This window comes from Lithohypha guttulata, assembly GCF_036872675.1.
Source record: "Lithohypha guttulata strain CCFEE 5908 chromosome Unknown scaffold_9, whole genome shotgun sequence".
Lineage (NCBI taxonomy): Eukaryota > Fungi > Ascomycota > Eurotiomycetes > Chaetothyriales > Trichomeriaceae > Lithohypha > Lithohypha guttulata.
The window spans coordinates 83684-109517 of NW_027042758.1; the positions used below are offsets into that span (position 1 = coordinate 83684).

The following is a 25834-nucleotide window of genomic DNA, read 5'->3' on the forward strand; positions in this document are numbered from 1 at the left end:
CTGCTGTTTTGCGCTGTAGTCTATGTAGTCGTGCATCGTAATCTAGTATGTTGTACTACAGTGCTCGTGTCAGCTGTGCTCTCATGGTCCGGGAGAGTATGTAACAGCATTTTCCAGCATGAGCTGCCATCCGCTTGTGCCCCGTGACGATGTCGTAATGCTTTCTAGTTGACTTACAGGTTCTAAGGGGCTGGCCGCTATTCGCGATACTGCTGTTGCGAACCCTCGAGTTCGCATGAAGCTCGTCGATTGAGACCTGTTTGCCCAACGGCCCAAGACATGCCGGCAAGCCGCCATCATTTGTATCATGTCCGTAGTGGCGCGATCATGAACGACAATCACACAAGGCGATCGACATCAGGTCTAGAAAGACTTCACGGTGACTAAGCCCATAACCGGACCGCATCCCCGATTCCTAGAGGGACGTGATCAATTAATTTACGAGATCCATTGGCTTCATAGCCGACCAGCATCTGTTCTTCTACATCCTCGTTCCTGTCTGGTCTGGATGAGATTAGCGACAGAAAAGAAATGCTTCGCCACAACAGTGTCGGCTCAATGTCGGCAGAGTTTCCGACGGAGCGATCCGACTAACAGAGTTCCTGCCGGGTCAGCTTGTTCTGTTTTTATGGAGATCATCTACTGTTGAGGCAAGACTTCAGCTGGCGATCCGCTCATGTATACACACCACTGAGGTCGTAGTTCGATTAAAAGAACATATGCTATGGCTGGCAAAATGCTCGAACCTGGCTTACTGAAAGCTATCCAAAACTTCACGACCTGCGATGTAAGTGTCTTGATTCATCTAGATCGTTATCGCGCTTATGTGTCTTGATCTTGCGAGAAAACTATAGCTGACGAGCGGTACGAAGATTGGTGACGCTCTTGTCAAGCTGCGGGTGGCTCATGGCGGTTACCTTTCTGGCCTGAAGATGTACTCCCCACAGTATTGCTCCGGATCTGCCAAGCTATGTGGCCCTGCTCATACTGTACGCATGGTTCACGCATCTGATAAAACATCTCCAACACTACAGCAACACTTTGCCGATAGCATCACACCTGGCAGTGTGGTGTTTGTGTCGCAGCCAGAAGGTTCAATTAGTGCTTGTTGGGGAGGACTTATGAGCACTCTTGCAAGCAGGCATCTTTCTGGTCCACATATACTCAAGGTTAATGTCTTCGTTCTTTTCTTGTAAACATACTGAGGGCTAACAGTCAGCAAGCTCTATCGATGTTGTATAACGTAATCGGTGTGTGGTTGGTGTTGAAGTTTTTTGGCGCGTTGTACGGATGGGTCCGTGGCGAGCAGCTCGCGAGTGCTTTACCTACCGACAATGGACTGCAGCAGGATTACGTAGATGAGGACGACAACACCTTGCTAAAGGTATGATATGGGTTTGTCGCCTGACTATTGTAGATTAACAGTACTTGGAGCTGCTCATTGGCACATGATGACCTCTCCTAGGCTCATCGGTGTCGTCCTGAGCATCACGTTTTATTGTAGGGTTACCTTTTTGCACAAATCGATATCCCAGAGCCAGGTTGCGCAAGTGCTGAGTTGAGCCAGGCTGTAATACTTCTCCGCTGATTAAATTTATGCTTCAAGTGGCAGAGGCTATAGCAACTCGATTAGCCGCTGTAATCGCGGTCATTCAGTGCGCCACCGTACGAGGCTGTTCGGAACTGATCAAGAGTGCTGTCGCCTCTGCGCTGAAAGGTCGAGGACTGCTGAGTTCCATTTGACTCGCTCTGTCAGTTTTGAAAGATAGAAGAGACCCTCATCGCTTCCCTGAGTAAGCGCTTCAATATGCGGCCGTGTTGATGACCATCGATAGCATTCCAACATCGCTCGCTATGAGATGTCCATCTTCATCGATCCAAAATCAGCTATATGGAATTGGTTACAGATCGGTGTCCTTGACTCTTTCCCGCATCCCGTAGCAAAGTATAGCAAAATCGGAGCATGTTCTGATGCGTACAGTTTGTCGCACGCATGGACCGCCGAGCTTTCTCTGAGCATTCGTTCGCCAGTCTAGCTTTACCAGAAGACTATACGTAAACTGTTTCTAGTTGCTCCGTTTTCGTGAACCATCGTTGTCATTAGGTACACTCGATAGTGTAACAATGCCAAAGCTTTCCAGCATTGGCTCAACTCGATGCGTAATTGAGTCTTTCTCCTACAACTGATAACGTTGACCACACCACACTCCGACATCTCACATCTCTAGCAAACACAATAGCGCCAAGAAAAGTCACCTATGTTGTCCTCAAGTAATATCACTTACCTCGCTCACGAATGTCGACCACACTCAACATCTCCCAACTTTTCTATACTTGCCCATAGACTGTAACACAATCAACCCATCTGTAACGGAGAGGTTCAAGAGTGGCCAATATTCTCCAGTCCGCTAACACAAAAAGACCCTTACTATTATCCTAGGCAGCCAAAATGTCTCAAACAGTTGATTCAACGATCGTCACTGACGCAGAGAAGCGACCATCAAGCGCACAACCAGTACTACTTGGACCACATCACTTTCGCCTCCTGGACAAAGAGTGGCACGACTGTGCGGTATGCGGTGACCGTCTCACCTTCGATGCCGTACAAATGAAATGTTGCTACACACTCTTGCATCGTGAGTGCGTACAAAAACATCTATTCAAGACATATTCCAGCACCGAGCAAGGCGCAGCATCGAAGTACCGCTGCATCTGGTGTCGAAGCCGACAGAAGATACAAAACTGGATTTGCTCCATTATCTCATGGGCAGCGTGCTAAGTTAGGATCAAGAGCTGAGAGAAAACTTACCTTGGGTGCTGGCAGATGTGGCAATGTTGCCAAAAGACGAAGGAAGGAAGCTGCTTTTCGAGATGGCAGCAACAGTTGCGTTTGCAGAAGAAGAGGAGTCGCAAGCGACCGAGCGGCTGTGTCGCAGTCACGCTTACCAACTCTGTGTGGATAGGAAGGATTTTCAGCCGCTTTTGCATGTTATGCGTGGAGGAAAGGTGGCGTTGAAGGCGTTTTTCGCGTGGGTAACGACAAAGAGAATCGAGGACTACAAAGTCGGCGACGATATATATGCGCTGGGGAATCGCTGGACCTCGCACGATGAAACATTTGAGCCCGGTATTCCAGCTCGAATGAGATCAATTGAGGAGGAAGATATTGTAAAGGAAGTGCGACAGGATCATGATGAGCAGGTCAAGAATGATGGAGCTGATCGAGAGCTGGTAGTGATGCAAACGGGAGACAGCTCAGACTCGGGAAGAGCACATGTCGGGATAAGGACTCGACGATCGCAGTCCTGGTCAGACTTTTGCAAGGAGACGGGGGCAATATTAGCAGAGATGATTGCTGTAAATGGGAACTAGGAAGTATTGAGCGAGACGTCGTATTGGGGGTGGCATGATTGAGTTTGTAGCCAGCGTCTGAATCGTGTAAATGCTTGTGTCAACCTTCACTCTTAATATTTGATCCGTGCAAATTCCAGTTCCCGCACAGAGCAGGTGTGGCGAGATTGCGCACGGGACTAGCCGACAACCAATCTTGGAAGGCCTGCGACAAGTGCGGGGAAGCTTTGGAGTTGTCCGGGGTAGTCCTCGAGCCTCTCACATGCTCCGCAGGTTCTCATGCACCCTTGACTGGCTGCCAATGTTGCGTTTCAAATGGGCTTTGCACCATGGCGCCTGCCCGTTGTGCACAAGTCCCAGGTACGACCTTTTACCCTGCTGTGCCTCTCTCCAGTTCTCCGGATCGTGGCTTCCGCCCTGTACTTAAACCTCGGAGCACACTTGGGTTTGTTGTCTTCTTCTTTACAACAACAACCAACGTGAATTAGCGACTGAAATCCAGTGCTGCGCTTTAGCAGGTCTGTACTCCTTACGGTGAACTATCTTCGTTCTGACCAGTGTCTGCAGGTTCTTGTTGCTTGTGAAGCCGACTTACGACTGCAACCACACTCCTGAAAGCCTGCATATCCTCCTGCCTCGAACCTCAATCGCAAGCCACCGACAGGTCCTATACACCAACATCATGCAAGCAAGATACGTCATCGCAGGTGTAGGCGTAGTTGGTGCAGGTGCCATCGTCCTCACCGCTCTCGGTAATCAGTCCTCAGACCGCCAATACAAAAAGACCCTGGCATATATGCACGATGGTCGGGACAAGATCGCTAAGAAGATGACTGAAGCGGAAGCTGCTGTCAGTGGTGCAGTCACAGGCAAGAAATGAGCGACGTCCAGCAAGAGTAATTGTTGTTGCATTTTAGCTAGCTAGATTGTTTGAGGAGGAATACCCAGGATTGAATCCTTGATCTCAAGACCACGAGAGGCGAGGGGCGAGACCAAACAGCGAGATACTAGCTATGTGGCTAGGTCACCAAAAACGAAACGATTATGACCAACTCGCAATCATTTCTTCTGTTTTCCCAGAGACTGTGTTCTGCAAGTTGAGACTTCTAAATTTGGCTAACATGACTACCATTTAGATCTTGATACTAATCGCTGATCTATGCAATCCCACTGCAACCACAGTCAGTGCACCGGCATAAATCAGGAGGACACCCATAGCACCAGCAGCGCTCATGTTCAAAGTATCGACAGTCAGATTGACCAGACCCGTGCCCAAATTCGCTACCAAGAAGATCGCCAGCCCGTTCTTGTTATATGCCTGCATGACTGGAGAAGCAACATGTTCCGCTTTGACTATCTCCGAACTGCTACCACTCTCGCTGGCCGTTGAATGGTTCAAAAAGACAAACTTTGGGCCTAGCGCCTCGATGAAAGCAAACAATGCCAGCTGGCCGTTATTGAATGCAGCAATCCAGAGCACGTATGGCAGATTCGCCAGACGTCTCGAAACTGTCAAGTTGACAGCATACACACTCGCAGACAGCATGTACAGACCAACAAATACTATACTTCGCAACACTAGTTCGGGTAGAATGACTTTGTTTCTTTCCAACAATACTGCGCTCGCTTCTGCTTCAGCTGATGAAAAGGCTTTCCGTGCTTTGCTTGGTTGGGCTTGCTTGATCTGGTTAGGTGGTGGTCGAAATTGACAGACAAGAATGCCTGTGCTTCTGCCGCAGAGGAAGACGGCTAAATAGCCGAAGAAGGAAAAAATACCTTCTCGATTCTTGGTGAGGAGGTCTGAGTCTGGTGTACGAGGAGCAATGAGAATGAAGGACAACAGTCTGGTGTTGTTGAGAAGTATTTCGTATGCTAACGAGATTGAAAGTGCCACTAAGTCGTAGCGAACAGACCTGCGCGAAGGATTTGATGTGGCAGTGGTTGAGCTTCGGAACAATGCAAGGCTGTTGTCCACCGTTTCAACACACGGCGGCAACAGTGCAAGCGTGAAGAAGAAGTTCCAGTGCACACCATACTCGGAAACATGTTCTGCATAATCGAGGTTCTTGACCGATATCAGACGCACGACTCCTAGGACGAGAAGTGGTACAGAGTGACGAAGCGCCTTGATCATCCGAGTGACAAGATTAGCCCGTCTCCACGATCCTTGCTGTTGATCTCGAACAACTGTTCGAGCACTGACAAGTCCAGCACTGAAGACGAAGCTTCCCACGCCTAAATCCATCAACGACGTTCCCCATGTCTCCACTTTAGCAAAGCGTCGTGGGAAGATGTGGAAATCGACAGCTAGTATAGCGATCGAAGTAGCTATCAGCATAGCACCACGATAGTTAGTCAGAAAAGGGCGAACTATCAACGTGCCAGGCTTAAGCTGTTTCTCCTGTTCCTTCGTGGAAGTCCAATCTTGTTCTCGCTTCTGGGCGTTGACCTTAGCGTTCGGGGACTGCTGCAACGGAAGCAGGAGGAGCGCGGCTGGCACGGTCAATGCCAAGTTCAGAAAGACTGGCACCGATGAATACATGGTGAAGGCGAAGAGTATCGCGGATACGTTCAGCAAGAAATCTATCATATAGATCACCGGCATATCACTTCCTCTGAACGAGCCACGTTTGGAAAGAGCTGTCCAAAGGAGTATAGCTGACTAAGCGTTCGTTAGTCGCTGTTGAGGACAATTTGGTAAAATTGCGACTGACCGCTGCTACCAGCGTCACTAGATTGATGTCTACGAGTGAGCTTCCAGAAAGGTTGGACACAAAAGCTTCCTTGCGCAGTTTGTATCTCATTGCTGCCTCATAAGCCGCAGCGTCTTTGTGCATTTCGACGGCCGGGTCAATCATTGATCACTGTGTGTTTGATCTTTTCGTCCGCAATATATGCGCTGCAAGTCTTAAGTTTGAGCGAAATTGAACAGCATGATTAGGCGTGTTCGCAAACAGGGGGCACTAGTAATCTTCTGATAAGACGAAAGTATCACAACTGCAGGTTAGAAAGGCAGGTCGGTTGCTGGTCAAGTGTGAACGTCGTTATACCTTCCAATCTGAGCTACAGACCTTTCACACCCTTATGGTGATGGAGTTATGGGCCTGGAATGACAACTATCGTCAAACAGAGAAGGTAGAACGAGGTTCTCACTTGACCGACAACAGCCCTGGAGGGTTTGACCAAGGCGATTCATTTTCTAGAGAAAGTGGCCGTGGGCCATCGACTTTTCAGCCTCCGGCTCAGCAGAGAGTCATCATGGTGGAGTACGGCCAGGCATGCATTGTCCCGACGACCGAGATGTGGAAGGAAATTAGAGCAGAAAAGCAAAGCAGGCTGAGATTCCACTGTACAAGGCTCGGCAAGGATTCTGAACACTACTCCTATAGGGACGTCTCTTTGAACTCTAGCGCAAAGTCTCTGTCAATTTGAGTTCATACACCACTAGCTGTTCGTTGGTACAAGTCTCCAGATGGCAAATATCCACAAAAAGCATGCCCGAATTTACTTCCTTTTACTGTGTGTACTTGGTGTCCTCCTCCTACTTAGCTATACCAAGCTATCCACTCGTCCACAATATTTGCCGCCACTACCAGGAACTTATCAATATTTCAGAGAGACGGATTTTCACAGCAAGTCTCACAGACTAGGTGCTGTTAGTCACTGTGACACTCGATTTGGCCTCGATCGTGCTTTGGACGAAGACGAAGTCAGGGAAACACTCAAAGCACTTCTCGGTAGCTATGCCGCTACCATGCGACAACTTGGCGTGGAAACTTGGATCGCACATGGCACACTTCTTGGTTGGTACTGGAATCAAAAGCTATTACCCTGGGACACCGATATAGATGCTCAAATACCATACCAAGATCTCGTCCGATTAGCAACGAATTACAATATGACTGTCTTTCGTCATCATTCCCTAGACACAGATTCTGTTCGATCCTTTCTGCTGGATGTTAATCCACATCACTCAATTGTGTCGCCCGAAGACGTTGCGAACAAGATCGATGGCCGCTGGATTGATCGAACAAACGGTAAGTTCATCGATATAACTGCACTGCACCAAGACGAGAGAGTTACCGTCAAAAAGGATGTGACTTCACTTTTCTGCAAAGACGGTCATCGGTACAATGTGAGTGGACTCTTGTCCTGTGGTGGTGACAAAGTAATGGCTGACCAACTCACTAGAACCAAGACATTTATCCTCTCACGCTGTCGCAGATCGAGGGAATTGAGGTTAAAGTCCCCGCGAGGAGTAACAGAATCCTGCTCGAAGAGTACGGTCCCGAAGCACTCACTAACACCCGATTTCACTGGTACGAATTGGCTGGATTCATCTATGGCGTCGTGAGCATTGACAGTGAGCAGGTATGAATACAACCACGCATCCCAGCTTTGGGAGTTCGAGTAAGCAATGTGAACGAGTTGATGATCAAACGACTAAACGCGATCTGCACATCGTTGAAGCACTAAAACACGGCTTAGCGGTGAATTGGTCGATTGACTAGCGCAAGCCATCAACAGCCAGATTGTCTCACAAATGCGGGAATGAAGACTTAGCCAGCCCAGGTTTAAAGCTGATCAACTAGCTGGTCTTTGATTCAGTATCGCTCCTTGTTCCATGCCATATGAGCTGTGTTTCCCAGTTCGCTTTGGAGCAGGCCTGCAATGGGCTTGATCGGCAATCAGTTCGTCGAGCTTGTAACCCTCACGGCACCTGTCAAAGACATAAGACAGGAGGTGACCGCCTTCATCTCTATTTTGATGACTTCGACGTCCGTGCACGAAACACCAGGCTTGGCTATGTTTCCAACCACGTCGCGAAACGATGGTGGCTGCTGCTGGCGTAGACGCGACACGCTCGTGCCGTCACTACTCTCAATATCTGTCAGCTCGCATTGCTAACGTAGTAAATAGTATGCTAGACCATACCGCCACAGCACAGACACATACAGCAACGAGGACCGTTCACCGACCAGGACCACTCCTGTCCACCTTCTTGAAGAACATAAAAGACCAGCATGTGCGCTGCATCCCTTGTACGCCTCTCTGATGGTCTCACGACGCACTTTCTAGATCGCAGAAAGCAATTTAGCTTCATCACTGAGCTGTCTTGCTCAAAATCATGAGATGGTATGAGTGCAGCGGTGCACACCACTTGGAGCGCGAATTTTTCTACATAGTGAGCAGCAAAATTGTTATGACGACTATTTCTGAACGAATGTGTCGACATGTCTCCCGACGGGATGCGCGCCAACAATCGCAAACACGTCGAAGCGAAGAAAGTTCCAGTTTCTGGATCCAAAATATTGTTGCTTTGGCAATGTCTTGTACATCTACTGCCAATATCGGTAACTGTTGCTATCCTCTTTATCAATCTCCGTGGTGTCTATGTCGGTGTGGATTTTCCAGGTTTAATCAAATCCGATACCATTGCCCATATGCTGCTTCAAATATCTGCCAAAGTACACGAGATTGTGATTGTGGCCAGTTTGAGTCAAATCATCTTACATGTAGTAAGATATGAGCTGCTACATAGAGATGGCTTGCCGTTAGGCTTGATTGGCTCGTACTTCTTACTTGCCAACAAATGCATTTTCGACAAAAACCTTCCCTCATTATACCTGCCACACAATTACGCTTGCCCAATCTAGTAAAGAGACATCCGTAAGAGGTGTATGGCAAGCTGTTGAGGAATGAGAACTGCTTCAGCAGGCCTTTACCCTGGTATACTGTAATTGATAATGAACAAGAAGAAGCAGCAACACTCAACAAATCTCAATACGAAGAGCTATTCACGCTACCGGACGGATAAGGTATCGTCCATCGCTAATTTGGCAAATTATTCGCGGAGCTATACTTCAAGGTTCAACATATATTTCAACCTGATAGGAAAGAAGACAAAGTGATCATCAGGACTCCAGATATCCGATCTTGTCGACTGCTTGGTTGACTATCCTCGGTGTCTATTTCGTGTCTCAAAACAGCTCCAGTGTGTCCTCTGTTCCTGAAAATACGAAGGCCTGAAACATTGCCATGGTTGGCAGATGAATGCAGCCAGCTTATCGCTAGGCGGACGAGGTGAAATGAACGGTTCAGACCAACTTTATCGAGCTGCCTAGATGTAATGCTGGGGTCATGCTGGAATAGTCTAGCCAGTGTTACTAAATTAGACAACGGTTATTCCTCTAAGCGTTGTGCCATCCTCCATGCATAGTCATTCTGTTTCCGTCCTCGTGTACCTATCCTTCTCTCTAGTTGATAGCTCCATCATCTGTCGACCTGCTTCATCTGTCATGTTTGCCAAAGTTTCAAACATCTTATGACCATGAGTGGTGTGTGGTCGTGGCAATTTCCTTGATTGCCAGGCCATTCTCGCAGCTCAAGGGAAGTTTCAGCCTCACAGATGTCGCACAACGCACAAGTGTGTTCCTCCTGCGCGGAACGCGACCTGGATGTTCAAGAGTTCAAACAGCTTTTGGAGCATTTGGTTCTGTACATCGGAAACTCATGTCCAGCCGTCGAGTATACGCTTTCGCAAGCGATAGATGCTCCAACCGGTAAGGCTATCTCTGCTGATACCTGTAGGATTTTCGAAACTGCCGATCACGAGATCGGTATCTTGTTGAGTCAGAGTATAGAATTATTCACAAGCGCGATTCGACTTGTTGCGTAGGGAAGAGTTCGTACCTGCCTCGAGCAGTATTCCGATACTTCAATCTGACCATACATCATTGCGTACGTACTTGAGGGGAGTCGTACCTTTGTTGTCCACGACGTCGACAAGGTCGTCTGGCAGTGCTGCTAGCAGAGATCTTGACATTTAAGATCTAGCCTAGGAAGAGAGACAGAGGATGCAGCGCGAGTCGCACGGGTTGTGAGAACATCAGGTGCAACTGGCAGGAAGTTGTTGTCGTGCAATTGATATGAGTAGCGTCGATGAACAATGATAATACCTCGGCGAAATGTTTCGCCGAATGACATCCGACAGGTCTGTGGCTGACGCATCTGCTTGATACGTGGTTAGCCCATGACTCTTGTCTTCATCTCAGGAAGATTGAAGCCAACCATGCCTTTGCTTTGTATTCTCCAAGCAACAGAGATTTAGTACGGTCTTCAAGGTCTGATAATAAGAAGCGAAATTGCAACATGCAGAACCTAAGCATTGGTGTCCACCTGGCATCTAATGCTTGTCAATCGTGCAAGAAACAAAAGCGACGATGCACAAAGCAACTGCCGAAATGCTCACTATGCGCACGCCTGTCCAGAGACTGCAAATATGATGAAACTCCGCTCATTCATTCTTCAGAAGACTTGCAAGCTCGGATCACCCAACTGGAAGTATCATTGATGCAGAAACAGCAGCAGCTCGATCAACTCCTGCAGCAGGTGAACAGCGTGAGCGACGCGACAGCCCGCCAACTATGCGTCAATCCGTTTGAGAAGTTTCCAGTGTTGTTCTTTCTTGACTATGATATGTTTAGCCAGGCTAAGCTAACCATACCTCGACCGATAATTCCAGTACCCGAGACTATTTATGGCATACTGGGCAATATTGGCAAACTGCGAAGCATTGCACAAATTTATTTCTCCAACATTCACTCTTGGTTTCCAGTACTCAGTCGGCGACGGTATGAAATCATGCTTGGTGACGATAAGTTTGTGCCTACACCAGATGTAGCCTTGGTTTTGGCGGCTATGCACTTACTAGCTGACATGAAGTCAATTTGCCAAGCGATTGTGAAGACTGATGTTTACTGGCATATCAAGAACTATGCCAATGCTTTAGAGACAAACGGATATATGACATGTAGACTCTTGCAAGCAAACATACTACTAACTCTATACGAACTGGGCCATGCCATATACCCCGCCGCATATCTTTCTATGGGTAAATGCTCAAACATGGGCAAGTCCTTTGGGCTCGACAGTCGCAAGCATGCGCCTCAAATGCTCCTAGTCCCAGGTTCCTGGGCAGAGCAGGAGGAGAACCGCCGTTCATGGTGGGCTGTTCTGCTGCTCGACAGGTGAATTGTGCAACAGAGCCGTCACCACTGTCGACTAACTTCTACAGATATATGCATCTCACCTTTCCTGGTCATGCTCTGAATACCGAGGATCCACATCAAGACGAGGTTCTACCTGCCGAAGATACACTGTTCGATCAAGCAGAAATGTGTGGCAACGAGCCGCTACACGTCGCAAGTCCAACCTCTCTCAAGGCAGGACCATTTGCACGCTCCTGTCAAGCAGTATACTTAATGGGAAAAGTAGTCAATGTGCTGAATGAGTTCGCGCAAGAATCTGGAACACGTTTTACTTTGGCAATTCAAGTCTATCATACTGTGACCGCTTTCTCCAAGGTCGTTCAGGCTGAATTTGATGCCTGTCCCGAAAGTTTCGCAACACCCATGGCCTTAACCTACAGTGCACTCATCGCACTCTGTGATCCATTCTGTTGTACAATCACAAATCGTGGTGCTCACACGGTAGAGGAGACCGAGTTACAGATATTGTGTATCAGGGGCCTGAAGACCACGTCTGATGATGCTGCACGTCTCGCGCTTCAGCTACGATCGAGCATGACCACCAGGCACAGTGCTATCTCGCCGTTGATCGGTCACTGTCTATACATGGCCACGGTGACCTTCGCTTGGAGAGTCTACGAGGGCGAAAAGTCAAGTTCTCAAGCCCATGATGTGCTAAGAGAGGCATTGAGTAGCTTCAATGGTCGGTGGGCTGTAGGCATGGAGTATCTGAATGCTCTCGACAGGGCAAAAGATCTATTGTATCCTAGTCCAGCTCACCAACTTATCGGAGGCCCACCAGGTCTGAGCTCATAGAGGCTGCTCCCCAAGTGGCAATCTGAAAAAGATGTGCATACTGTTCTTATGCAGATGACTCAAGGAATCAATACGTACGACAAATCAAACAACAGTGATATTCTTGGATATCGAATTTCAGATGGCGTCTATCGATCAGTCACTACTACTCACACGAATTTACATTAGTCGAGGGCAAATATGTGTTTGAGGGAATCGAGCCAGCACTCTGCGCATTCATGTTGAACTATGTTAATCAGAAAACGTCCTCAGGGTCTATCCACCCTGCAACATCACACGACCATCCCATCTGACATGCTTTTCCAGAAAAGAATTCTCACAACCTGTCAACCTCGAAGGGACCGCGTCTAGACTGGAAGTTGAGCATGGTTTTCTCAGTCATCGGCTCTCCAATTTTCTCAAGGGTTGATAAATTGTGGCAACGACTCCTCGGCATTCTCCCTGCCTTTGCCTTTGACAATTGATGCCACCTCGAAAATCTCGCCCTCCTTTAGCTCATCCAAGTCGTCTTCGTTGAGGGTGGCCCTAGCTCCGGATCCAGGACTTCCACCTTGCAACCTGTCTCTGAAATGCATGACACCACTCACAGATTTTGCCCTCGTCATATCGTTGCTGCCCGTCAAACGCATCTCACCACAACATCAACATGCATGTATCCACTGCAAACCCGTCGAATAAGATAGTTATAGGCGGTTAGACGATACTCTCGAACTTTGAGACCTAGTCTTTACTCACAATTGTCCAAAATGATTCTTGCTAAAGGCGTGTTCAGACACTCGATGGACGGATAGAGACCTTCCTCAAGTACTGGCGTGGCGGCGTTCGAGACTTTTACCACCAGAACGATCAAAATGAGCAAGGTGGGAAGGCTGACAGCCACTCTATCGGTGTCGAGATAAGTGAGGACGAGAGGGGACCAGAGGAAGTTGAGAAGAGCGCTGGCGTTGAGAAGAGTGGCGTTGTGGCGCATCGCTCCCCAGATGGGAGGTCATTCTTGAATGAAGGGTTTCGTGTAAATCTGTTGAGCAATTTCGGCGGGTTTCTGGTTAGGGTTTTCAAGGTAGACGTGGGCAAAGTTGTGAAGTAGTCTGAAAGTCGACTTGAAATCGATGAAAGTGGTACAGAAGATGTAGACCAACAACAAGTGACGAGCTACTCTGGTAAATAAGCATTATCTGCAGAAGTGACAAGGCGAGTCAGTGCTTAATGGAAGTGTTCACATAGTGCAAGGGAATGTGGTTCTTGACATACTCATAGTGATATTTCTTTCTTATTCTAGATAGATGTGTGTAGCTCTGCGACCCCATGCTCACGTAGAAACCCCTCTTCTCTTTCTTTTTGGTACAGAGCCATACGACATGGCTTGCCGTCGAGGCGATTTTATAAACCTTCTAACCTCTTTCTCTCCAAGTTCTTGATGATAGTCCTTTTCCCATCGTCAGACAGTTTCGACAGTGCCAGCCCCTCCAAATTAAGACAGTACTGGCAAGGAAGCCATACCAACATTATTCGAGAGTATAGTGACATTGGTTCTTTACACAAAGCGTAGGACTAGTAGTTTATCCGTGCCTTTTTTCCCCCCTACCTCTCACCTCTATATACACACACCACAACGTAGACGCCACACCTGTATTTTGGCAACAGGCGACCTTCTTTCCCCGAGGGTATTTTAGTTCCAGAGATCCGATCTACCTCAAGCACGACCAACATCAAATTTCCCTCTTTCACACAACTTGGGACGTTGGACTTGGCTTGTGCCGCGTAGCCACTTGAAGGATTAGGTGTACGAGACTGTGGTTCACTGAGCGAACCGCTTCCTTGAACTGTGGCAATCGGAAGTGCTATTGAGGTAGAATCATACAAGACAGTCATGCTGTTCGAGTCATTCCTGCGTTCCTTATTCACGTTGTTGAGTTTCTTTCTCGCGTTGCCTTGAACCTGAATGTAGCGGTTGCAAACGAGCCACTCAGTCGACTTATTGGTCTCTGCTCTGAAGAGCTCTCAGTCTGTTGAAGAAAAGTATGGTACTTGCACGTCAGAGAAAATTCAAAATCACACGACAATCCATCCTGCCATAGCTGAACTTTCGTTTTGCATATTTTCGTAGTGGAAGCACTAGCAAAGCTTGGGGAAATACCTACTATGCTCAGCAACATACAAAATCGCATTTTGTTTCTTCCAATCGTACAATCGCAATCATGATAAGAGTGGGTATCTTCCTAAGATTATAATTTGTCCGTCGACCACGAAATACATCGAAGTGCCATCCGTAAAACGCCATCGCTATGCTTTTCGATCTTATTTCGATCTGAAAAATTTGTATGCAGATAGTGCCTCCTACAGGTTAATTGAGGATGATTGACTCGTGCTCCATCGAGACAAGCCCCATTTTCCTTTGGAGACCTTTTCGTCACCTGTTTGGTTGAGTCTTCCTCCCAGTTTGGACTAGTGGCCAAGCAGCGCCAGCCTCATGGTCAGCTCGTTCCATTTTCTCCTCCCACTCGGGCAGGTAGATGCAGGTCTTAGTGTTTACAGGCCCACCATCACCACAGATGTCAAAGATGGGGCAATCGAGACAAGGCACCTCACTAAAACCACCTCTTCCGATGTCCTCAATTTCCTGAGCTCTACGAGCCGAGTAGCTATGACTTGCTATTTTGTTGTGACGGTTGCGCTGTTGGCCAAGAATCGCTGGATTTGTGAAGCAGCGGTACATGAAGATTTGATTGTGATCGGGATCATCTGGAGTTTCATCGGCACGAGCGTCGCGATTGACCTTGTGCAAGCGGTTGTCGTAAATCATTACATCGAGAACTTGTTGGAGGGCATTATTGGGTATGGCGAGCTGCGTAATTTTCTTGTTCATCAGTTCTTGGCTAATGTGTGCCAGCGTCGGGTAACCTTGATATCGAGGCTGAATAGGTACGTATTGTGGAGGAGTCTTAGGTTTCGGCATGTCAATCTTGCCATTCTCTAGCTTTTGCTGCTTACCCTTGCCTTCTTCGTCAAAGCCGTCGTCCGGTCGCTTGCGCTTAAGATTGAGGTAGTCGTCTTCAGGATCGTCTTCGGCGATTTTCCAGCTTGCGATAGAGCAATAGGCTTCGATGGCCGAGGTAACAGCTTCGATCATGCCGATATCGAGACGACCATCGTTGAACCACGTTCCACCCGTAGCTTCTTCACTAGGAGTCAAGCCAGATCGAATGTACATTTTGCGCTGTGGATGTTTGACGCTCTTCATGGTCTTGATCAGACCTTTTGTCTCCAAGCTCTTGTAGACACGATCCAGCACTTTGGCATGGACGCCGCTTTTCGCTTTGATCGTCTTGGTCCATATTCCGGCGGTACCTGAGCTGTCAATAGCAGCGTAGACCATCTGTTCATCGGAGCTGAGGCCTCCATAGCTGTGAAAACAAGCGTTAGATCTGTTGCGTTGAAAGAGACGAAAAGATTACTTTGCTGCAGCTGCCTCCTCCACCAACTCATAACCTATACCGGCTTGACCTTTGATGTCATGTGCTTTGAAGAGGCGACGGCTGACCAGATACCTGGTGGCCTCAAGAAGGATGATCAGGTCATTCTTGGGAACGAGGCCTGAGTCGAGTAATTCGTGCTGAGTAAAGACATAGCCTGGCTCTTCGGTACCACGAGCCCATTCGTAGAGAGCATCGCCAACGGGGCTCTTGGTAGGTGCTGTCGAGGGACCGGGAGTAGCGCTGGGACGTGCTGGAGGCATATTTGGGGAGCAGTAATCGACCAGTCTCACTCTGGTCGAAAGTTAATGCTACCGATGTGGATAGGTGTAGATTTTCATGGTGGTCGAGAAGGTACCCGACCGGAAAGATATTGAAGATCAAACAAAGAGTGCTATAACACCATTGTGAGATTGTTAGTTGTGGTAGGAAATAGTGTGCGATCAAAGATTCGTGCCTCAAGATTTTGTGAAAGAGCGGAGTTTCCTGGTGGGGACGCCAGAGTTCAAAAAGTGACTCGCAGGCGTGCATTTGCGGAAATGGTTTCAGGCCTGAGGCCACAATATTTGCGGCCTGGAAACCTTTGAGCCTGAGGTATCAATTCTCGCGGTGTGAAATGGGTCGCAACTGCCATATTGCGTGAATGCTGGTACTTCCAGACGCAGCTCAAGTACGTTCTGGCGCGATTCTACCTATGAGACCTGTATTGATACGTATCACAAACACGACCCATAAATGGACTAAATCTTTGTACTTTTACCAGCCTGAAGCAGAAAGTGGAGACTTACGTATGCTGCGGGCACGTTTGTGGAATATTCGAGAGTGCAGATCGCTGGTCTTCTTGAGGTCGTCGCCTGGCACAGCAGCTGCTTTCTGCCACACAAGAATCATTGAATTGTACCACCATTATATCGCGAAATTCGCGTTGTTGTTTCTTTCGCTCAAATTTGGCCACTTTTCTTAGCAGTCTACCATATTCTTTACCATGGCTGATGCTCTAAAAGCTGAGGGCAACAAGGCCTTTGCGGCCAAAGACTTTACTACAGCTGTTGACAAATTCACACAAGCCATAGAGCTCGATCCATCGAATCACGTCCTATACTCGAATCGATCAGGATCCTATGCGTCACTTAAGCAGTACGAAAAAGCTCTCGAGGATGCAGATAAGTGCACAGAACTCAAGCCAGACTGGGCCAAAGGCTGGACTAGAAAAGGCGCAGCTGAGCATGGAGTTGGGAATCTGCTGGAAGCAAACGATGCATTTGAAGAGGCTTTGAAGCTGGATTCGACCAACGCTCAGGCCAAATCTGGTCTCGAATCTGTGAAGAGAGCCATTGAGGCAGAAGCCAGAGCCGATGGTGTTACTGGTGATCCTACCGGCGGCATGGGAGGCATGTTCAGCGATCCGCAGATGCTGCAGAAGCTGGCCGCCAACCCAAAAACCTCGAAATATCTGGCAGACCCAGGCTTTATGCAGAAGCTGCAAAACCTGCAAAAGAATCCCAACGACATGAGTGCCATGATGAGTGATCCACGATTGCTAGAAGTTATGGGTGTCATGCTTGGAATAGACTTGTCTGCCATGGGAGGTGCTGGCGCTGGAGCTGACGGAGCTGGTTCAGCCGCCCGAGAGACAGAAGAGGATGTTCCCATGACCGATGCACGACCTACCTCTCGACCTCCTCCGCCTCAGTCGAAGAAGGCGCCTGAACCTGAACCCGAGCCAGAACCGGAGGACGAGGAAGCTGTTGCGAAGAAGAAGGCCAAGGAGGAAGCAGAAGCAGAAAAGAAGGCGGGAACAGAAAACTATAAAAAGCGCCAATTCGACGAGGCCATCGAACATTACACAAAAGCTTGGGATTTACACAAGGACATTACCTACCTCACTAACCGATCCGCTGCCAAATTCGAAAAGGGCGACTACGATGGTTGCATCGAGGACTGTAAGACTGCAATTGCCGAAGGTCGTGAAATACTAGCGGACTTCAAATTGATTGCCAAGGCTTATGGCAGAATTGGTTCAGCGTACGAGAAGAAGGGTGACCTTGCCAATGCGATTGATAACTACCAGAGATCCCTCACCGAGCATAGAACACCAGATACCCTCACGAAGCTGAAAGCGGCCGAGAAAGCCAAGATCAAGTACGAGCGGGAGTCCTACATGAGTCCCGAAAAGGCTGAAGAAGCACGAGCGCTAGGCGCTGAGAAGTGGAAGGCAGCAGATTGGCCAGGCGCAGTCGCTGCTTATGAAGAGATGATCAAGCGTGCTCCCGACGATCCAAGAGGCTACAGCAATCGAGCAGCTGCACTAATCAAACTTCTGTCTTTCCCTTCTGCTATTGAAGACTGCGACAAGGCCATAGCTCTGGATCCCACCATGGTCAAGCCCTATCTGCGCAAAGCTCAGTGTCTGATGGGCATGAAAGAGTACAATCGTTGCTTGGATGTGCTCGACGAGGCAAGGAAGAAGGATACCGACGGTAAGAGTGCGAGGGAAATCGATGAGGCGGAGCGTAAAGCGATGGAGGCACAGTATGAGTCGAGGTCTGGAGAGACCGAAGAGGAGACTGTAAGTCTTGCCGAAACCAACGGAATGACCAGAGCTAATATTGTTACAGAGTGCCAGAATCCAGAGAGATCCGGAGATCATGAGCATACTCAGCGATCCAGTCATGCAATCAATTCTACAGCAAGCCAAGGGCGATCCAGCCGCATTACAAGAACATATGAAGAACCGTAAGTTCGAGCTCTATCTTCGCCGTGATACTGTGCTAATCCCGAAATAGCTGGCGTCGCAAGCAAGATCAGAAAACTCATTGCTGCTGGAGTCATTCGACTTGGCAGGTAGATGCGAGATAGTATTTTCCGGAGGAAATCGATTTAAATCACTTAAAAAAGAATAATGCAAAGGTCATATACCGCCATTGAAGGGTAGCATAGCGAGAGAGGCTGAGGAGCAATTGCAGTCTCGGGTCTAGGGCAATCCAGACAATTTAATTACCAACGCATTTCCCCAGCGGCATTTCCGATATCTGTGTCTTTCTCGTGTGTCGGATACATCGCATACTCCGCTCAACGAACGCCTGGTGAAAAGTATCGACAACGATAAGACACCCGTGCATAAATTGGCTTACTGAATCACTATACCCAGATCACCACACCAATTTCTAGACTCTCGGCAGAGTTGAAAGCACATACAAGACACGTACTATTCTCCCGCACAATGATCGCATGTTTCCCTCTTTCACAGCACCACGCTCTCGCCAGAATCTCAGCCCCTCTGCCTGTAGCATTGATCAGCATGCAAGCCTCTTGGTCTTCTTCATCATCCGGTATACGGTCCTCCAACATCTCTACATCGAACTGAATGGGCTGGTATCTCTTGATTGCCCGTCGGTGCACTCTGTGAGGGCCACCGTAGCAGACTGGTAGAGTCACGAAGATAGGGTTAGTATATAAAGAGTATGTGACTTCGTTGGCGCCGTTATCGATCGAGAAAGATAGGCTGGCTCGGTATTCAAGGTTCTGGTAAGCGCCTGAAATAGCGGGCATCTCGTTGAGTACATCTGACGGCACTTTCTTCAGCTTGATTGATTTAAGCGTGACTGTAGTCATTGACTCTACTGGAGGCTGTGGGGCGATGTAGGCATCTTCAGTCGTCATGTCGGCGATGTATGCTGTGAGGTCTTCATGGTGAGCTGGTGCCGTATATTGATAGCTGTTGGACCGTCTCCGAATTACAATTTCATTGCGGCCATTATCGACGACTGGCTTAATTGGTGGCAAGGCTCTGGCTTTGAGACGTGCTGCCAGGGGCATCTTATCTGGCGGATCGAGCTCGACAGAAGGGCATGGACCTAGCCATCCACAGAGACTCTTTACATTTGGCAGAGCTCCGAGGACACGACCGAGAACACTCGTTGACCGCCAATATGTCTGCTTTGATAGGATGATGTTGCTTTGGTAGCAGTACGTTATCTCCTTTAGTAGTGAGGGAGAACAGTGAATCAAGGCCCCCATGACCTTAGCTGCGAATTGTGAGCCTGGTAACGATAAGCCATAGAACCAATCCGCCACATGATAGTTGATAGGTGTTCCGTTGTGTATCGATGCATAAACTTCTTCGGCGATGTCACGCACTTCGTTCAAGTATGGCCATCTCATTTTCTCGGCGAAAAACCGTAGACCATCGACTTGTCGCTCATGAACAAGTGAATGGAACTTGATATCAGCCGTGAGTATACTCCACTTCTTGTCCATCTGGTCAACGACCATCTTGTGCCTCTTCTTACTGTCCTTCTCCGCATCGACGTCTTTGTTGAATGTTCGAACTTTAGCTCTTGCTTCTTCTAGACTGGAAGTTATAGCCGGGGTCACGCTAAGGCCCGCGAGCTGGACGGCAGTATTGTATGCCTCAACTGTCTGATTGAGATTATTGAGTTTACCTTGCGCAGCACCAAGTCGTACCCAACCCTCGACCAATTTGGGATCGAACTGTGTCGCGATCGATGCATCATAGACAGCTTCTGCATACTTGCTCAGGGAGAATGAAGCGTCCGATCGTTTGCAGAGGTATACGGCATTGGTGCCACCAATCTCAAAAGCTTTAGTGTATAAATCTTCCGCTTCCTGATACTTATGGTTCTCCAAGGCAACATCACCTCGTTTTTGGAAATCCGCAGCCTCCGCCGCTTCTTCTGCAGTGTTTGGTTTCTTCTTGAGGGTTAGAGGGACGATAATCGGTCTCCGTATGACTTCTACATTCCTGATCCAAAGGTCGCTGATAATGAGTGTGGCAAGTATTCGGGGAGTGAAGCCACTGATCCATGCGTCAGGGTAATTGCGCATCCGTCGCTCAAGCTCCTTCCCGAGAATTATCTGCCATAGAAGGTTCCAGACACTCTTGGGGTCCGACCATTCTCGTGTAATCGCAAGCCCAGTGTTGAAGTTGACGTAGAGATCGGATCGATTGAGAGTAGAGTATAGATTACTGGTACTATCACTTTCCTTGTAAGCTGTCCTGGAAACATACCATATCCTGTCGTCACTAACAAAGTCGTGCAAGTCGAGATCGTCCTGTCCCGAATTGTACCCTAGACGATCTGCTCGTATCTGAAGTTCTGATAGTCGACGAAGGAGTCTTTCTGCAGTAATGGATGGCGGGTTCGACATCGATACCATGATAGTATTCTCTCTACGGATGCCGTACTCATCTTCGTAGACCCAACACTCCAATGCGAACCCTTCCACTGTGACGGTGCCAGCGTTTATGTTCTCATATCTCGGACTCGCCTCGGGGTCTAGCGCGGCAGAATCTTCATCGTCGTCTTCGTCCCCATACTTGTTCTTGACACGCTTTTTAAGAAACTTTCTCTTTCTGTAAGCTTCGAAAGAAGCGTGCGATGCTTTCGCAAAACCCCTGTCACTGAATTTTAAAGTGCGAAACTCATCCTCTTCGACACCACGCCAACCGATGTATGCTGTTGTCCTTGAACTCCAAACCTGAGGGCCGATCAGAGAAACTTCAAGTGCACCTTTGCTGAGCTTGGCCTCGATTACATCGATGACTTCCATACGTTTTTCGAGCGCATCGAGTGCAGCCTCATCTCCAGCTATAGCCTGCAGTGTGGTCGGTTCTCGAGATGCAGCATATGATTTCCTTTTCGAGGGGAAAATTTTCTTCGAACCATTACCATCTGTACTTGTCGATGTGGCAGTGACAGTGTCGTCCCTGGTACCAGATCGATAGCTAACCGTCATCTCTTCCAACTGCTCACTCACAATGTCAGACACGTCCAGGCTCTCGGTGGCAGCTTCTTGCAGCAAGACCAGCGACGAGATCTCTTTTGTGCGACGAATCTCCCTCCGCAAAGCTTCACGAATACTCAGATCTGGAAACATGTCGGCAAGACTATCATTGAGTAGACGTATTTCCGTGACCATCAGCAAAAATTCGGTCCTATCACGGACCACCCAGACTGTCTTCTGTTTCAACGTGGCAGTCTTCTGACGATCTTTACCACTTCGCCGGAATGTAGCACCTGCCTTCTTGAGCAGAGATGGCAGAGAAGCCCGCGCATCTGACCGTGCTACCTCTTCAGTCAAACCATAACGGCTTCTTAACCTGTCCGAGTCTTCAAAAATCTGTTCAATGCTTCCGAGTACCTGTAGGACGACCTGCTTGGTACGCTCTTCCTGGAGACGAGAATCTGGCTTCGCACGACGGCCTTCCTTGGGGTCCTCATTGAGTCCCATAGAATCACCCCAGGCCAGCAGCCGTAGTCTCTCGACTTCAAGTTTGACACGATAAAGCTCAAAGTCCCTCCCATATCGCTTGGACTGGTCTACAATGTCAAATATCTGCACACATGTTTTCCAGGTAGCAATCACTCCCCCAACGAGGCCCGCTGCCTCCATGACTGCGACTAATTCACAAAGAATCTGGACTTCGAGCTCACTACGATGACCACGAACCTTGATAAGACCACCTAGCGTTTGTCATGGTGTGTACAGTAAAACAAGTGCTGCTCGACAGGGGATGGAGGCGTATTGCTGGGCTGCGAAGCTTCCCACGTGTGCTCAACGAGGGGGTAGTGAGCGGGGTATAGGGACGGGATCTGTGAGTCTGGACCTGGTGGTAAACTCTATTGCACTCAAGGTAGAGAACGTGATCACACTAATCCGGAAGAAGATTGATGCTGGCGTGCTCCGTTCTCTTCGATGAGGAAGATATCAATACGTGCAGCGCTTGCCCCAGGAGATAAACTCCTTGAGTTGCATCGGCCATGGCTGGAATATAGCAGAATTGCTGCCATAAGCAATTCTTTGGCATGCAGGCTCTTGCCTCGCAAGCCACGCAGATGGAGCCTAACCCAGTACTCGCCATCGATTCGATACGGTATGTAGATCAATATCTCCTGTCTTGAGCCATGGCCTTGACATATAGAGTATTATGGCCCGTCCTACCAACCGTCACATCCACATTGAACACAAGCCTCGTATGGATAACCACGAATGTTGATTTACCGACTCGGGCCCGCAGACCACCCATGTCTGTCACGTGCGATCAAACAACAGTACCATTCCCGAGTTTTTACAGAACATTGCTGGAGCCCGCTCTTGGTTGATGACTGTTGCATCGTCTTGCGCGAAGCAGGTGTACAGAGTCTTGAGAGTATCGACAAAGCTGTCTCCCAGTGCTGAACCCAACGTCGGGATCTTCGATGGGAGTGCCAGATCAAGCGTCCGTGAGGACTCAGACACAGAGGATGCAGCGACATACTGCACGGGAAGCTCACCACAGTTATTTTTGTAGAATTTGGAGACACTGACTCTGCGTGACACTGGAATGTCAGACATACACGTCACGATAAGACCGACTTCCTCAAGCTGTACGACCTGTAGGGCAATCCGCGCTGCAATATAGCCATCGTAGCCCACCTCATTGCGTATATGAGCTGATAGCGCCTTTATTGCGCAGCGACGGATGATCGGATCGCGACAATGTAAGGCGATGAACCACAGATTCTTGACAATCAGTGATGTGAACGGCAGGGATGTTTGCGAACGAGTCGATTAGAATGAGATCAATCTCTCGTTTGATTCAAGGACTTCGACAAAATCTCGACAGAATGCATCGTATGCTCCCTCGGAATTGCTCATGACTTTGCAGTGAATCAGGATCTTGATCACCGCGTAAGATGCCCGGAGATACTGCAAGGCATGTGTCATAGTATCTGTCAGTCCAGTCATTTGTGCCATGTCTTCCACAACAGTTTGATGTGCAGTGACAATTGCCAGAAGATCTTTAGCAAGTTTTGTACGCGGCTCGACATAACCCTGGTATGGCACTTTCCTCACTAGGTAATGGCAAAATGCCGACAGCTCTTCGAAGGCGGGGACTACATCTGGTCCATCATAGATCGTCAACTTGTTCGTCAGAGAATTTGCATTGCAATAAGATGGCACACCATTGATACACCAAAAGCTCTTGGTCATGCTGGCCAAGCAATCATGCTTATGGCCGGCCAAGACCACATCAAACCGCTCTGGTGGCCAGTTGCGCTCATGAGGACAGCACTGGTCATGTGGAGCTATGGTGTTATCCTGTATATGGAAGAAGTAGACCACAAGCCGGACAAACCTGACGCGCGCGGCATGAATCCTAAATTTTGTCTTAACAACGCCACAGAAACCTACAATGTGCATGGATGCGGTCTTCAACCTGGTGATGGAATTCCATCTCTACGCGGCATGAACGGAATGCTTATTCCACTATACCAACCAAGTGGTATATTGGACTTCTGCATAGCTCTTTTAGAGAATGATGAGGAGGGCATCATGTCTTTGAAAACAGCTGTACGAACCTTTCTACTGAAGATTTGGGACGTACAACTGCTTTTATACGATCAGGGTACCATTCGACGACCCTTGTGAAGATAACTCAACTGTATCAGACGGTGGAAGATATCTCGTCCTTCGGTGGACTGCAACTTGATGACTGGCTTGCTTAGGTTAGTACCCCAGGAAGCTCAGGTGAGAACGCCTGCATGTAGATACCGCTTTCCAGGGTAAGAACGAGAGCCTGAATCTTTCCATGCATCACACCTCAAACAACAACCTTTTCGAAGAAGCATCGTTCCTGCTGGAGCGAAAGGGCAACCAGCACACATTTGAACCGGCATTGAGACGTGGAGTTCGGAGAAAGCTGAACCCAAGCCATCGACTGCTTTTGGTAGCTAGTCTGTCTGTGAAGTAGGTCCGACCTGCGACAATATGCTGATGGCAGGAGTCACACGAAAAGTAACTCCCATCCTTTCTCTATCATGATGTCCATCCAGAAGATTCCCAGTATCGTTGTGTTCGCTCATTTCCCGTGTGGCCAGAACAAAGTTTTCCGCAATCTCAAGGGGCCTGTACGGTAGGATCTCCCAAAGCACCTGTAAATCCGCGGGGACTATCGTACGAGCTTCGACGACATGGCGTGGCCCAGCAGCTGCACTCAGTGGAGGCCATTGAGATGCGCCCCACGAGCTTCTTGTGGGAAAAGCCTCTGTTCAGACAGGAGGCAGCCTGCCACCTTCCGTGGAGCCTGTGTACCTGCATACCACGACTTCGGACTCGCTGACTGGGCGTTTCGAGCAGATACTGTTCTGATGTGATGAAAGCGAGTCCCATCACAATTAGAACTGGGACTAGCACTGTCAAGGCGATATGACCTTTACTCTAAGCTTGCAAGATCTGAGATCAGGGCTAGTCGATCGATTTACGGCTCCTATCCTCACATGCTACACCTGACATTCGTCGCAGATACCGTGACTACTGACTTAGCCTGAGGACCGCTGTGGTCCGTGCATCAGTATAACTTAACTTTACATAGTTTTTGATACAAGACCTAAATTGATTTCACCGATTTAGTACAAGATGCCATTGGTGCTCTATCACAAGATCTCGAAGGTGTGACAAAGTCGAAGGGAAAAGGCTCTGGCACAGCATCGAGTCAAATAAGAGTACTCTGAACATAATTCGGACCTTTACGACGCAGCTCCGCAACGAATGACTTGGGTAGATGCTTGGGTGCTTTACCTTGCAGCAACCATTCCTGGTTGAACTGCCCATGATCGCACTTTTCGAGTCCCACTCGTTGCTGCCTTATTTATAAGTTTTCAGCAAGTCTCAGTGCTGTGGTTTCGCCGTACTTCATCTGATTCCAATGCGCACATAAGCCGCTCAGTAGCCGATTCGGAAGCACAAGAAATGGCGGAGAAATTACTGCGGAATGTTTCATGAGGTCAGGACACCGGAGTATTGCCGACATTCAGCCACAGCACCTGAACTCACTTTTTGTCCGTTCATCTTAGTTCTCGACACGCTCCACGGCACCTTGGCGAGCGGAGATTTACAGCGCAGAGTTCTTGATCGTACAACCTCGCTACTTGTCAAGCAAGCTGTGTAGCTTCCTTCAATCATTACTGATGGTCGGGAATGAGTCGACCAAAGTCTGGAGACTGGATCTGCGATTTCCAATCGACAGAAGATCGAATGAAGGATTATAATACAGTAGTACACGGCACACCCCGTTTTCAGCCTTTTCCTCCCTCGTCGCATATGACTGCAGCCGCTCTCTAACCCGAGACTTTCTACCAAACTGATACAGAAGTCACA

At 48.5% G+C, this 25834-nt stretch overlaps 8 protein-coding genes across 8 annotated transcripts; 4 read left to right on the forward strand and 4 right to left on the reverse strand.

The window, feature by feature from the left end:
* Positions 1-3680: 3680 nt before the first annotated feature.
* On the forward strand, positions 3681-4231 carry LTR64_008379 (uncharacterized protein; the record flags this gene model as incomplete). The annotated part of the gene is made up of 2 exons (XM_064902693.1): positions 3681-3796; positions 3919-4231. The coding sequence occupies 2 exons, from the start codon at positions 3681-3683 to the stop codon at positions 4229-4231; spliced, it is 429 nt and encodes a 142-aa protein (XP_064750832.1).
* Positions 4232-4483: 252 nt separating this feature from the next.
* On the reverse strand, positions 4484-6209 carry GWT1 (Glucosaminyl phosphatidylinositol (GlcN-PI) nositol acylation protein; the record flags this gene model as incomplete). Its single annotated transcript, XM_064902694.1, has 2 exons — positions 4484-6013; positions 6066-6209. 2 exons carry the CDS (start codon positions 6207-6209, stop codon positions 4484-4486), a joined length of 1674 nt encoding a protein of 557 aa, XP_064750833.1.
* Positions 6210-7249: 1040 nt separating this feature from the next.
* Positions 7250-7728, forward strand: MNN4 (mannosyltransferase; the record flags this gene model as incomplete). The annotated part of the gene is made up of 2 exons (XM_064902695.1): positions 7250-7486; positions 7543-7728. The coding sequence occupies 2 exons, from the start codon at positions 7250-7252 to the stop codon at positions 7726-7728; spliced, it is 423 nt and encodes a 140-aa protein (XP_064750834.1).
* A 3531-nt stretch (positions 7729-11259) lies between these two features.
* On the forward strand, positions 11260-12197 carry LTR64_008382 (uncharacterized protein; the record flags this gene model as incomplete). The annotated part of the gene is made up of 2 exons (XM_064902696.1): positions 11260-11381; positions 11429-12197. The coding sequence occupies 2 exons, from the start codon at positions 11260-11262 to the stop codon at positions 12195-12197; spliced, it is 891 nt and encodes a 296-aa protein (XP_064750835.1).
* A 398-nt stretch (positions 12198-12595) lies between these two features.
* LTR64_008383 (uncharacterized protein) lies at positions 12596-12802 on the reverse strand (the record flags this gene model as incomplete). Its single annotated transcript, XM_064902697.1, has 1 exon — positions 12596-12802. One exon carries the CDS (start codon positions 12800-12802, stop codon positions 12596-12598), a length of 207 nt encoding a protein of 68 aa, XP_064750836.1.
* Positions 12803-14607: 1805 nt separating this feature from the next.
* Positions 14608-15933, reverse strand: RPC34 (34-kDa subunit of RNA polymerase III (C); the record flags this gene model as incomplete). The annotated part of the gene is made up of 2 exons (XM_064902698.1): positions 14608-15601; positions 15653-15933. The coding sequence occupies 2 exons, from the start codon at positions 15931-15933 to the stop codon at positions 14608-14610; spliced, it is 1275 nt and encodes a 424-aa protein (XP_064750837.1).
* Positions 15934-16655: 722 nt separating this feature from the next.
* STI1 (Hsp90 cochaperone) lies at positions 16656-18518 on the forward strand (the record flags this gene model as incomplete). Its single annotated transcript, XM_064902699.1, has 3 exons — positions 16656-18239; positions 18289-18406; positions 18457-18518. The coding sequence occupies 3 exons, from the start codon at positions 16656-16658 to the stop codon at positions 18516-18518; spliced, it is 1764 nt and encodes a 587-aa protein (XP_064750838.1).
* A 293-nt stretch (positions 18519-18811) lies between these two features.
* Positions 18812-22087, reverse strand: LTR64_008386 (uncharacterized protein; the record flags this gene model as incomplete). The annotated part of the gene is made up of 1 exon (XM_064902700.1): positions 18812-22087. One exon carries the CDS (start codon positions 22085-22087, stop codon positions 18812-18814), a length of 3276 nt encoding a protein of 1091 aa, XP_064750839.1.
* Between the last annotated feature and the right edge of the window lie 3747 nt (positions 22088-25834).